The sequence below is a fragment of the Galeopterus variegatus genome, unplaced genomic scaffold, assembly GCF_000696425.1.
Source record: "Galeopterus variegatus unplaced genomic scaffold, G_variegatus-3.0.2 Scaffold2734, whole genome shotgun sequence".
NCBI classification, from domain to species: Eukaryota; Metazoa; Chordata; class Mammalia; order Dermoptera; family Cynocephalidae; genus Galeopterus; species Galeopterus variegatus.
This window is the reverse complement of record NW_007728845.1, coordinates 203,911-217,708: the sequence shown is the minus strand read 5'-3', so window position 1 is coordinate 217,708 and position 13,798 is coordinate 203,911. Positions and strand designations below refer to the sequence as shown.

Below are 13,798 nucleotides of genomic sequence, written 5' to 3'. Positions count from 1 at the left end.
ACTCATTGGTGGGAGCTAAAAATAAACAAATTAATTCACCCACATACGCACACAAAAAAAAACGGGGGGGGGGAAGAAGATATAACAACTATTCTTTTTTGAAGTTGTTACAACAAGCAAACGGAAAGGACATTCTTGAGGGGGAGGGGAGAGAGGGAAGAGGGAGGGAGGCGTCGGTTATGGGCCATAATAATCATATACATTGTATATTGACAAAATAAAAATTTAACGAAAAAAAAAAATCTGGCTGTGCAAAGCACATGATCCTGAAGAAGATAAAGAGCAAAAGGGCCAGCTTACCCATAAGGCACAGTAGACTCAGTGCCTAGGGCCCATGGTACGTGTAGGGGCTCATGAAAATGTTTTAATTTAATTTCTTTTAAAATTTGAAGAAATAAATGAATACATCAGTAGTGAATCCAGCCTGTATATGTTTACATCTGTGTTATAGTTGTCTTTATACCAACAGTTGTAATTTTTTTTTTTAATTGAGGAAGGGGCTCATGAAGGTAAAAGTGTGTAGGATCCACAACAGTCATAATGCCACCCTATAGTGAAATCCTAACAAAAGTCTGTCTGGTTGCTGGGCATTATCTATTGAGTCCAGATTTCAAAAAGTTGATATAGGGATGAGAAGGAAGAAAGAAAAGCAACTATAATGATACTAATGTTCCAAATAAATCAAGTGTTGCAAAAGAAATGCAGGCAACAAAAAGGATTTTTCAGTTTACATATTGAGTATAAGAGAGATCAAGAGAGACAGGCTCTTATAAAATGTTGCTTGGTAACGAAGAGAAACAGATGTGATGGAGATGTTTGTCATCGCCTGCCCCATCCAGACTTGGTTTGATGTTCATTCATTCATTTACTCTTTCATCCCAATTGCCTTAAAGAGCCTTATTCCATATCACAGGACCCTATCTGTCCCACAGCTAAATGGATTGTGCCTGGACATTTGATCTATGAATAGCTAGTCCATGAGCTTATTAGCAACCTTGGACTTGTGTGATGTGGCCTAGGGAATGGCCCAATCATATCCTCTCTCTCATAAATTTGATCTAAATGGCACAGAGACAAGTTACTGCTTAGTAATGAGACAGGAACAAAGAGACATAGAAAGTAACTGACCAATTTAAGGTGCAGACCTTCTGAATACAGCTTTGATTTTGGACCAGACAATTTGTTATGGCAATAAATAATTATGCATTTAAGAAAAAAAAAAAAAAAAAAGAACAAAACCGAATCACTGTAAGGAAGGGAGTACTAGGGTGCCCTCTAGGCAGCTGCTGACTCTCCAGAGCTACCTCTAATCCCAAGCCAGTCTACTGCTCCAGTTCCCATAAAGTGCCATCGGTGCTGTCTCCATCCTGGGATCTCTGGTAAATCTCTTTTCTTTAGCTGGATCTCCTGTGCCTATTTCTTGCAATCAGAATCTTGATGAGAATGCAAGTATTCAATCATGTTTTGCTTCTATCTTCTACATCAACAGGGATTTCCCTATGTTTTGTAATAGCATAAACATTGGGAGGAAGCACTATGAGGATACATAAGCTTCCTTAATATAAAATCTGTTACTTCCAGTGGAAGGAGAATTACCTAATAAGCTGAAGCCAAAGAAGAGCAAAGATGATGTATCTATTAGGAATGCTTTTGGCTGCAGGTAACAGAAAACCCAACTTAAAAGGGCTTGCACTCTAAGGGAGAACTATTATGTTATATAAGACAGTGTCATTTCCTTTGCTCAACCCTCCTGTTTCCTCTCTGACCTTATCTTCTACATGAGGTTCAGACTTTTCCATTGCTCTCTACTATTCTCAATCCTAATTTTTTCATAGATTAGGGAACCCTAGTTAGTAGTTGGGTGTTATACCAAATACTTCTTTCCCAGCAGGGCTCTGAAGAAAATATGCAGAGATGAGAAATCAAGACTGAATACCAAATTGACTGCTTTTATTTGATCTTAAATTTTAGTGTAGCATTCTAGTATGTTAGAGTTAACAACATAGGAAACCCTCTTCCCTTGAGCGAGGTTGTCCTGAATGTAGAACGAAAAATGAAGAATGAAAAATGTTAGTAGTCTTGCTCTTTTATATTCTGTGCAGTTCCAAACTCGAATCTTGGAGCTTGCCACTGCATGCAAGAAAAGGTCAATATCTGCATATACCCAATGTTGAGAAGAGCCAGAGACAGCGAGAGTATAAAGGTGTTAGTAGTCTTGCTCTTTTATATTCTGTGCAGTTCCAAACTCGAATCTTGGAGCTTGCCACTGCATGCAAAAAAAGGTCAATATCTGCATATACCCAATGTTGAGAAGAGCCAGAGACAGCGAGAGTATAAAGGCAAGAGTGTGTCCCCTAATGTAAGAGGTGATTGCTGAGCAGAGACTGGATTTCCTAGTTTCAGTATCCCGAGCTGTCTTCTACCGGTCTTAGAGAAGCTCCTTCAGCACACCAAAACTGGATTATCACAAGTCCAAAAATCTACTTATCCCCCTTCTCTAAAATTCAAGAGGTTAAAAGTTACTCCCAGATGTGTCTGTACTAGCACTCTGATACCCAGCATCTGCACAATTTAAAACAAACAAGCAGAACCTTTGCACTGGGCATTCCTTCTGCACGGAGCAGTCCCCTCTGTTCTGAGAGTCCCCTGCTAAATTGAGGTTCCAGTGCCAGAGCGACTAGCAAACCTGCCCTAATGGGAAATGAAAGGAGATGGACATGAGTATTTCCAGTTTGCCTGCCACAGAGTACTTCTTTTACCTGGTGGGAGGTCTAGTGCCTAGTTGTCCGACCCACCAGCAGGGGGCTCCTCAGGGAAATTTGTTTATACTGGCAGACGCGCTCGTGACTCCTGTCTGACCCGTGTCCAGTTTATGCCTGCCTGACCATCGCTGTGGCGCTGGGAGCCCGACCTTGTGTTCTCCCCGGCAGCCCCTGGTCCTTCAGATGGAAGGCGCAGACTCCAGACACCACCACCGCAAGTTCAAAGATTTTTACTTACAGAGCCTGGGCAATGAGTCGGGAGGGGAGGAATGAACTAGCAGTACATAACCAAGTATAAGGGAATAGGGCGGGGGCCACTTGAAAATCACGGTCGAATGCTTCAGCAGCAGGAAAAGCTGGAAGCCCAGCCTCCCGGGCTGGAGAGATACCTCTAAGTTCTTATCCCTGGCCACCAGCTTGAGCTGTTTGGGTGTGGCGTTCTACTTCTAAAGCTTAGGCACCAACCTTTGCTGCGTTGTTTCCATTACACCCCCACGTATCTGTAAGAGTAATTCTCTCACTTCTTCAGATTTTTGCTCAGTTATCTCTTTATTAGCAAGGCCTATCATAATACCCTACTCAAAATTGCAATTTGCTATTAACGCCACACTTCCAATGCCCCATACCTTCCTTTTTTTCCATAGCATATATCACCTTATAACATGTTATATGATTTACTTATTCATTATGTTTACTGTTTGTTATCTGTATTCCTCCATGGGATGTAAACTTGAAGGCATGAATCATTGAGATACATCAATCTTTTAATTGAACAGTGCCTGAGAATGAATAAACATAATAATCAATGAGTGAATCCTAGTACCAAATGATAACTATTGAAGTTGTTCCCCTATTAAATCCAACTCCTCTTATAAATAATAGCATTTCTCAAGCAAAATCAGCATTTACAAAACCCAAGGTATGTTACAAACTGCAGCTCACATTTATTTCTGTCAACATTCTGAATTTTCTGAACATTTTAATCTAATTTATTAGATGGAAAATGGTATCTCATTGTTTTAATTTGTATTCCTTTAGGTAAATATGGTTGATTTTTTTTCCATGTTTGTTTACTTACATTTAAATCTACCTTTTATGAACTGTGTGAGGTGTTGCTGCTCATTTATTTATTGGAATGTTTACATTCCATTTATTATGTATATTCTGTAGTATTAGCTATTGTTTATTGATTGCTTCTTATGTGCCTATATCCTTAACCACCCATACAATGCTATATATTACTCCATCTACAGCTAAAATTCTACACAGTTGTACATTAAAAATATGGAATTATACTAGTATAATACCATACATAGGTAATAGTCAGTTAACATTTCTTGAGAGTTTACTATATGTTTCATAACCATTTTGCAAGGTAGGTATTTTTACTGCCTTCATTATGTTGATAAAGAAATAGAGAGGTTAAATAACTTGACCAAGGTCACACAGCTGGTAATTAACAGTTTAAATTCAGCATCAGTGTTCTTACTCACTAGGAACAGCTATCTCTACATTTTCCTTGGTATACATAGTTTTATATTTTGAGTTTAAATATATACCTCTAGAGCTGGGTGGGGTTTTTGTAGATGTTTTAATGATACAACCTAAAAATTATCCTTGAGCTTATTAATCCTAATACAATACTTGCTAATTTATTAGAAAAGAATTTTTTAGGCACTTTATTCTTAACAGCATGTCTACAATCACCACTTCACTTTTAAAATTGAATCACATTAGTCTTGATTTTTAGCTAGTTATTACTGGCTTTTAGGTGCTGTTAATTAATATGTTTATTTTACTAGGGAGATGAATGGGAGTTATTGCTGCTTGAAAACAAGGATATATTCCTTCTTTTCTGTGTTCTTGAATTTAAGGAATTTTTAAGATTATATTTTGGTAGCATTCACATTACACTTGCAGAATGTATTCTTCTTTAGCTTGATCATATTTACTAAGTGTAGCATTTTAGTTTTACTTGTAGTAGCAGATACATATTCTTATTTTGGTTGAGAAATGTGTCCTAGATAGGTAGCTTTTTTGTATGTTTTAGTTGTTGAAATAAAAGGATAGCTTATTTTCAAAGTTTTCTTTAGGGTCTTCATTATGTCCTTTTTGAATATTTATGTTACTTGTTAAACCATTTATGATTCTGAAGACATCAGAATACTGAGAGAAACTGATGTTTAAAAAGAAAAATGTTATTCATGTCTCTTTTTAGGTTTTACTAATATGGTCTAAAAAAAATTCTGATGAGTAGAATATCATGCAAAATTCTCCTCTATAAGATATCAATATAATTAAAAAAAATAGTTTTAACCATTTTTATGAAGCAGGAAAGCTATTAAAAACTGCTAATAAAAAATAGGTGCTTATTTTTGTGCTAATACTAATTACTGATAATGCATGCTTATGTTTGTCACTCATTACATGGCACTGTACCAATCAGTGGATGACTGAGACTCAAGTACTTACACATGTAAATTAACCATTAGATTTTTTTCCTTTTTTACTTAAGTGAGTCATAATGGAAAGCAACTCTAGGTCATAAAAAAATCTTTTCTCTTTAATGCTAATGAAATGTCTCCACTCACTGTATTATCAGACTACCCTTATTGGTAATCTGTAGCCTTCTCTTTTGTTCCTGGTGGTAATGAAATGCTGGGTGCTGAAAAAGCCGGCTCTCCAAGAATGTGTAGCCAATTGTTTTCTGTTCACTTATATTGTAAAATTACTGTTCCCTAGCAAGGCTGAACAAGTGCAGGGACAAGATCAAAAGAGCATACATTGGCACCCGGCTACACGAAGTGACTCCTGCTTTATTAATTAGTCATAGCTTCTCCAAGTTAATTTACTCTGATAGCACAAAAACATTCTGCAATATAAAAACAACAAATTATAACTCAACCACAAGCCTTTACTGCTTGCTTTCTTCAACTTTCATTTTAAACCTTTGCACTGTGTTATAAGCTAACTGTCCCTTAACATTTCTGAACCTTGGGGCACAAAAGTATTTTTAATTTTTTTGAAAAACATTAGTGATGTCATCAAGTGACCATTTTTATTCTCTAAAATTGGGTAACCTTTAATTGATATCATTCTTTTAAAAAGTCAGTGTATTGGGAATTCAGTTTAAAAGTGCAGTTGCTACTAAAATTTGCAAGCTTGTTCTTTCTTCTCATCAGAAATGCCACTGGTGTTTAAGCATTTGAAAAGGACCTTCTCTGTGAGTGTTTTTGTGGAAGCAAAATTTGACAGTGATCCTAAGCTCCAAATTAAATAATATCAGCACTACTTTCCTTTTCATTTTAATTGCCACTTTTTTGGAAGTTCCTGAGATTTTTTTAATTTAAGGAGTCTTCAGTAGTTTTTTAGTTAATATGTTTTCAAGCTATAGCCAGAGATAGCAAAAAAAAAAAAAAAAACCTCCCAAAAAACCCCCAAACCAAAAAAACCACAAAACAGTGCACGTCCCCATCTTATGGTCTTGTTTTGTTTTTATCAGGTTTTCTCAAAACAAATAAACTTTTGAGTAGACATTAGCTGTAAAGAGAAAAGTGATTTATACCTGTGCAATCCAACCTCCCAAAAAACCCCCAAACCAAAAAAACCACAAAACAGCGCACGTCCCCATCTTATGGTCTTGTTTTGTTTTTATCAGGTTTTCTCAAAAGAAATAAACTTTTGAGTAGACATTAGCTGTAAAGAGAAAAGTGATTTATACCTGTGCAATCCAGTTTGTTGTTAGTTGTACTATAACAGTTTAGTTGGTAACTTTTAGTATTTTCATCTAATTGAAAGAATTTCAGTAGTTTCTATGTCCTCTAAAATGTTTTAAAAATAACAATGTGAAAAATTTTGTGAGTATATATCAAGCAAGTTTTATTAAGATTATTTGATTATTAAGATTATTGCACTGCGAGTATCAAAAACTCGTTATTCTATACTTAGGAGAAGTTGTAATGATTAATATCAGCCTTCTTTATACATTTATTTTTGAAGTCAACTTTCTTCCTTAATTGCTGTATTTTGTTCTGAATTTTAAAGACTTTTAAAAGTTATAATTAATCAATTTTTAATTGTGAATTTTAAAAATTTAGGAATAGTTTTATCTGCATCATGCATTTCTAATTTTATTTACTTATTTATTTTATTTTGTCAATATACAATGTGGTTGATTATTATGGCCCATCACCGAAACCTCCCTCCCTCCTCCCTCTCCCCCCGCATGCATTTCTAGTTTTGTCAGTTATTTTTTTAAATCACTGTATTAACTATTCTTGTGAGGTTATTCTTATTATTTTTTTGTAGAAGGAATATTTGTGTTTGCGAAGGTTAGCAGAGGCTGGCTGTGCTGGAAGTGACTGCAGTGCCTTTTGATTATTCATGGACAGTAATAGAAGGCACTTAAAAAGAACAATGAAATTGCTTATTTTTGTGATGGGCCATCTGTTGAATTGTTTTGTGCAACAATTGCACAATAGTATCTATGTCATATCATTCTATTTTCAACAGCAGCTGATTATGTCTCACTGGCTACTTGTCCTTATTTCTAAAGTCCCATGACCATTTAAAGCCACCTTTCCAGGGACCTTTGCCAGAAAGGTATTAGAAATCTCAAACAGCCTGTGTATTTTATTTATTTACTCTTTCATTTTTGGGGGTGTGTGTAGGGTGGGAGTAGGAGGAGGGAGTTGGTCATGTTAGTTCTAATTAATTAGACTTCCTAAATGTTTAGGACAATTATCTATGCTTTCCACCTGTAGTTCTATAAAAGAAGTTAACATAGAACCATTTGATAATTTGCGTAGAAATGATAGGCTTGTAAAAAAGAAGAGTCAGTTTTAAAAGACTGCTATACAGTCTTTCATGCTTTTAATTATCTACTCTTTTCTTCATGATGATAATTAGAATTTTTCTCTTGGAATTCACTTTCATTTAAAAAAAAAAAGATGAGCCATTAGCAAATTTGTTAGAGCAGAAGTGAAATTAAAATAAAACAAATGTGTTGTTGTCCATAGGTCACTGACATTGCTGACGCTATGATTCTGAAACAGCTTTTTGAAAATCTGTTCAAAAATGGGGTCGTCGTTGTGGCAACATCCAATAGGCCACCGGAAGGTAAAAACAAACATTGTGCTAGTCTCATCCAATTAGGTGGAAACTAACAAGCTTTTAAAATCCATAATTTTGTACTAATTTTGTTGTGTTAGTAAATCTGATGACTTTGCTTATAATTAGTTTTATAACTGGCTTAATCTGAAAAATCAGTTGATATTTGTATCTGAAAACTATATTCTTAGCAAGCTAAATCCAGTTGATCTCCCATGTTTGATGCACTTGCTGTTTTTTTCTGAATATTATGTTATGTCATATGTATGTATCAAAAAATGCAGGCCTTTCTAACTGCATTGTATGGGCTATAGAAGAAACTCAATGAAATGAATAATGAAACTCCTAATTAAATTTTAGAAAAAGACTTAAAGCTCACTTGCATGAGTAGTTTCTAATACTTCACCTAATTTATCATTTCTAAAAAAAGCACTTGTGGCTTATTAGGAAAGTATGAGTATTTAAGAATTAAAATACAAGTATTATATAGATTAAAAACAAGTTTAAAATCTTGTATTTTTCAGTCCATCATGTAGTCAGTTAAAAGTCTAAGGAACCAAAAATAATATTTTATGAGAGATTTAAACTTAAACATTTCTGCCTGGAAGGCTCTTCCCCCAGATATCTGCATGACTAAGTCCTTACCTCATTCAAATCTTTGCTCAAAAGTTACTTTGCCAGTGAAACCTAGTCTTCTCCCTCTATTTGAATCTACAACACATCCCTTTTTTCCTGGTACTGCTTCCCCATACCCTGCTGTATATTTGGCCCATAATGCTTATGGACCCACTATATAATTTATTTTTATTACATTTCTTGTTTATTGTCTATCCCCTTCCAGCATGCAAAAGCTTCATGAGGGCAGCAATTTTTCTCTCTTCTGTTCTTGGATGTATTCTAAGCATCTATTAACATTGCCTAGCACATAGATGTATCTCAGTGAACTGTCTTAGGATGAATGTTGAATGAATGTATGTTTTGAAAGGAGCTCTTAGGCTGCAGTGTTGAGAATAGACTGGGGGGACGAGGTTTCAGTGTTGGAAGTGCGGAGATCATTTAGGAGACGATTGTGACAGTTCTGAGTGGAGATGATGCAGCAGTGTAGTGATATGAAGTGGTCAGATTCTGGACATATTTCGTAGGCAGAGTCAATAGGATTTACTGATGAAATGGGTACAGGGTATGAAAAAAAGAGAGGAATTAAGAATGAGGTGAAGGTTTTGGCCTGAGCAATTGGAAGGATGACGTTGCTGTTTACTGAGATGGGGAAGACTACAGGAAAAGCAGACTTGGATAAGGAAGTGGAAGCAGGGGTTTCTATGATGATGAGACAGATACATATAAGAATTTGGACTTCAATACAAATGTGTAGACTGAAGCTATAAATTTGGGAGTCATCAGTCCTAAAGGAGTCTTGAAAGAACAGCCAGTGAGGTAGAAGGAGAACTAAGACAGTATCAAGTGAGGAAAAGAAAAATGGTACAAAACGGATAGATGATCACTCTTGTTAAATGAAAATGAGGTTGAGAACTGACCCTTTGAATTGGTAATGGAATTCTTTAGTAAACCTGAAAAGGGCAATGTAATAGTGTGAGCTTGAATGCCACATTAATGACTTAACATTGAATTTGTAATACTAACACACCCAGATCTTACTATATAAGCTGCTGTCATACTGAATCTCTCTCATTCTATATTTGTACAGTTGATTTTTTTTCTTCCTATTACATTTCAGCTTATTGGCTGTCTACATTGTTCCATTTTATTGATTTTTATTGAAATCTTTTTCTTTTTTTTTGGTGGCTGATCGGTAGGGGATTCGATACCCTTGGCCTTGGTGTTATCAGCATCATGCTTTACTGAGTGAGCTAAGTGGCCAGTCCTGAAATCTTTTCTAAGTATAATCTTAACACAAGTTTTTTTTGGCTATCCCTACTAACTTTGACATTTATAAATTTGGTAATCATGCTTCTGTTTCTTCAGCCACTTATTAATTAAAATGTGTGAATTGGATAGGATCAAGTTTAGTCAACTGCAGCACACCACTGGCAGCCTTACCTTAGGGAGACATCAATTAATTAATGAACACTTTTTGGGTTCGTTTTTTCATATAACTATAGTTACATCTCATCTGTTACAAAACAAAAAAATTATGAATGATTTTTTTCAGCTGCATGTATTAAAATCTATATAATATTACATAACAGCGATCTTGTGATTTACAAGTATTGGCAACCCTATGAGCCAAGGCAGTGAGCATTATTAATTAAAAATTGATATCTTTAATATTATATCATCTATCTAGGTGGAAATGAGGCTTGCTTCTACTATAGCTGGCATGTTGATTTAAGTGTCGTCAGTATTAAATTTAGACATTCAGCGACAAGCTATGCTCATAAATGGCAAGGTGCTAGAATAATCTTGGAAGGCTCTAGCAATCATTTCTGAAAGGCTGCTCAGGTTGTTGTAGTATGGTAAACTGAAGAAAGACAACCATAAGAAGAGGTTAAGGAACATTTAGGAGCTCATAGCTTTGTAGGAGTGAACAAAGTTACCGGTCCACCATGGTAGCATGCAGAAATCTGAGCTGGAGCCACCCTTCTGGAAAAAACTGAAAGTTCAAGATGCAGAATTGCAAAAATTAGACATTAGTCACAAAGTTAGAGAAAACTTTTTCTAAATAGGAACTGTAGAAGGGATGCTTGATGCTTATCATATACCAGGTATTTTAGCCACAGCCTACAATTATCATAAATAGTTTAATATTGTAAAGTAAAGAAGATGGCATATGTGTAATATATACACACACCTATAAAACTTCATGGGTGAAGAAAAAGACTCAGAGAGATTAAGGATAGATATTAGGAAAAGGTAAAACTATAGGACAAAGAATGGATCAGTTGTTGCCAGGGGCTGGGCCGGGAAGGTGTTTGTCTACAAAGGGGCAGCAGAAGAGAATTTCTTGGGGTGATGGAACTGTTCTGTATACCGATTGTGGTAGTAGTTACATGTGTAAAACTTGCAGAACTGTACACCAAAAAAAGGTTTATGTTACTATATGTAAATTAAAAACAAGTCACATGGTGCTTTAGCCTGTGGTCTGATCTTTAAAATTCCATATTTTCACCCAGGTGGCTTAAGTTTGATTCCCAGTTAAGGAATCAGTCCCTTGGAGATAATAAAATCCTTTGGAATGTTCACATCCAGAAAATTAACAAAAAAATAAAAATAAAAACAAATCACGTGGATAGTGAGTAGCCGAACAGGGACTAGAACTTAGACTTTGTGACTCTTTTCTCCTATTGTTCTTCACTGACCTTTAGCCAACCTATCCCAGGTAAGAGTATCCTCTATTCTAACCATCAAAATGCATTCAACTTTTTCTTTAGGTCACAGCTTTTAATTCAGGGACCCCAGATAATTTTTTTTCCCTAAAAATAGAATCTACTTATTCTCAAACTTCTACAAGATAATGGGGGAAGAATCTTCCTGGCAGAGGGTTGAGGCCAAGCTGAGTGGCTGGACAGAGAATGGCACTTTAAAAAAAAAAAAATTCATTTACTTAGTAGAATCATTCTTATTTTTTTACATTAAAAGATGTTGTGGAGTGATGGGAGGGGTGGGTGGGACGGAGATAGGGAAATAGAGGTGGAAGTAGGGGGGTGCTGAGGCCCACAGGCTCCCCCAACTCTGGCTTGGGAGCCTGGAGGGTTTCCAGCAGTTGCTCAGGGTTGCTTGGTTGTCACCAGGCTGGATGTGGACATCAGGGGTGTGGGGCTGAGACCCTTGGCTGCCACATCCCAGCTCAGGAGCCGTGGGGGCTCCCTGCTCATTTAGGTTTTATAGGTGTTCTTTGGTGGTGTTAGTACTTTGCTGGTTAATATCAGAACTTTGTCTCTGATTTGTGAGTGTTTTGTGTTTTCTTTCACTTCTGTGTTGGATTATTAGCTACCCCCACCACTTGAACTCTGCACTGGAACTAATTTGTTGTCCTTTGCTTACTTCTAAAATGGGGGAACTTACTTTAGGGACCAGCACTTGAACCCTGTAGTTGAGTTAAATTGCTTCATTGCTTTTGACTCCCTGGGGAAGGCTTTTTGTGCAGATCAGGTTTTAATTGTTGACCTTGTATGTACTTCCAGATCTCATGAGATCTGGTGCACCTGGGTTGTGTAGAAACTCTGGTCTGGGCTTGAGTCTTTTCAGCAAACTGCACCCCCTGCAGTTCTATATTCCTGACCTGTCTACACTGAGTGGTCCTGCGCTGATTGGAGGGCAGATTAGCTGTCCATGCCGGGTCCCAGTGTTCCCCCAGTGGGCCTGTCCTTCCCACCGCCCACACTCCAAACACTTCCCATGGGACAGGCATGTGCAGGTCCTTTGCGATGACTCACCAGCCTCTAAGTGGCTCCTTTTTTCAGTTGTCCATGGCTCCTCGCTCCTGTGTGGGTCCATGTGAACCCTGTCAGTGGTCTTAGAGGCCTGAGGTCCACCAAGGCCCTCTTCTCCCCTGCATCATCCAAGCAACTTCATACGAAGGGCACAGCAGTGGCTTTTGCCAGCTCTTGCTCCATGTGCTCACCAGGGCCAGCCTTGAAATGGCTGGGGCTCGAAAGGATTGGAGTGGTCCCTTATTTCTTTCATCACAGCTTCTCCTGCCTTCATGAACTCTGTCAATCTCTCCTCCTCTTCCCCTGAGCTCTAGCAGCCCCAGCTTGGCAGTCATTGCTTTTTTAATAGTTGTAAATTGGTTGACTGTGGGAGAGAGTGACTCTGGAGACTGTCTATTCCAACATCTTGATTCTGTCTCTGAGAATGGCACAGTTGAGGAACTGAAAAGGCAGCCTGTGTGGCTGGAGTGGAGAGTGAGGGTAAGCAGGATACAGTGAGGTACAAAGTCTGGAAAAGTCTTGTTGGAAAAAAGAAAGGGAAGCAAAACTTGAGGGCGGCAGAGGAAATCAGTTACCAAAGACTGATTTCTTGTACACCACTATTTTTCCTTGTCCTAACTTCCAGTTCCTACCTTGCTCGGGTCCAAGGCCTCATCCTCTGCACACCATGCAGTGTTAACCTAAAACCAGTGCTGGCTTCTGAATCCTACCTTAGTTTTTAGCTTCCTGATTGATTTTTGGTCTCTAGGGATTTTCCTTATTTTCTTGCAAGCCCAACATTTCTTGTTGTGGTACTATTTTATATTTTATGGGGTAATCTGGTTAAGGCCCTTGAACCTGAAGAAGAGAGTATCTTGGATCAGATCCCTAAAAATGGGAAATTACTAGAAAAGTTTCAGATAAAATACAAAAAGAGAAAGTTTGTATTCAATTTCTTATTTTTAAAAAACTCAGGTAGAGTTCCAGTCAACATGGCAGAATAGACAGTCCCCAGCATCACTCTCTCCCATAAATCAACCAATTTACAGCTATAAAAATGTAACAGTAGCCAAACTGGGGCCGCTGGAGCTCAGGGGAAGAGGAGGAGAGACCTATGGAATTCATGAAGGCAGGAGAAACCGCAATGAGAGAAAGAAAAAATTGCTCTGAGTGTTTTGTCCTCTGGCCGCTTTAGGGCTGGAGCTGCTGAGCACACAGAGCAGGAGCCAGCAGAAGCCTCAGCTGTGTCCTTCAGATGGAGTTGTTTGGAGGTGGCAGGGGAGAAGAGGCCTTGGTGGTCCCCAGGACAGCAAGACCACTAATAGGGTTCCCCTGGACCCATGCAGGAGCGAGGAGCCAGAACAGCTGAAAAAGGGGAGCCACTCAGAGGCTGGTGAGTCATTGCAAGGGACTGGCGCAGAGTCCGTCCCATGGGAAGTGTTTGGAGCATGGGCAGTGGGGGAGATGGGCCCACCAAGAGAATGCTGGGACACAGCAAGGACAGCCGATCTGATCCCCGGTCAGTGCAGGACCACTCAGAGGAGATTGGTTGGGAAT

At 37.9% G+C, this 13,798-nt stretch overlaps 1 protein-coding gene across 1 annotated transcript in view; it reads left to right on the top strand.

Annotated features, from left to right (window-relative positions):
• The window catches only part of LOC103598783 (lactation elevated protein 1), a gene marked incomplete at its 5' end in the record, with an annotated part of 70,938 nt that overhangs the window by 49,854 nt on the left and 7,286 nt on the right, over nucleotides 1–13,798 (top strand). The window contains one exon of the mRNA XM_008582844.1: nucleotides 7,781–7,880. Within this exon, the coding sequence (XP_008581066.1) occupies nucleotides 7,781–7,880 (100 nt within the window). The remainder of the gene's footprint in view (nucleotides 1–7,780; nucleotides 7,881–13,798) is intronic.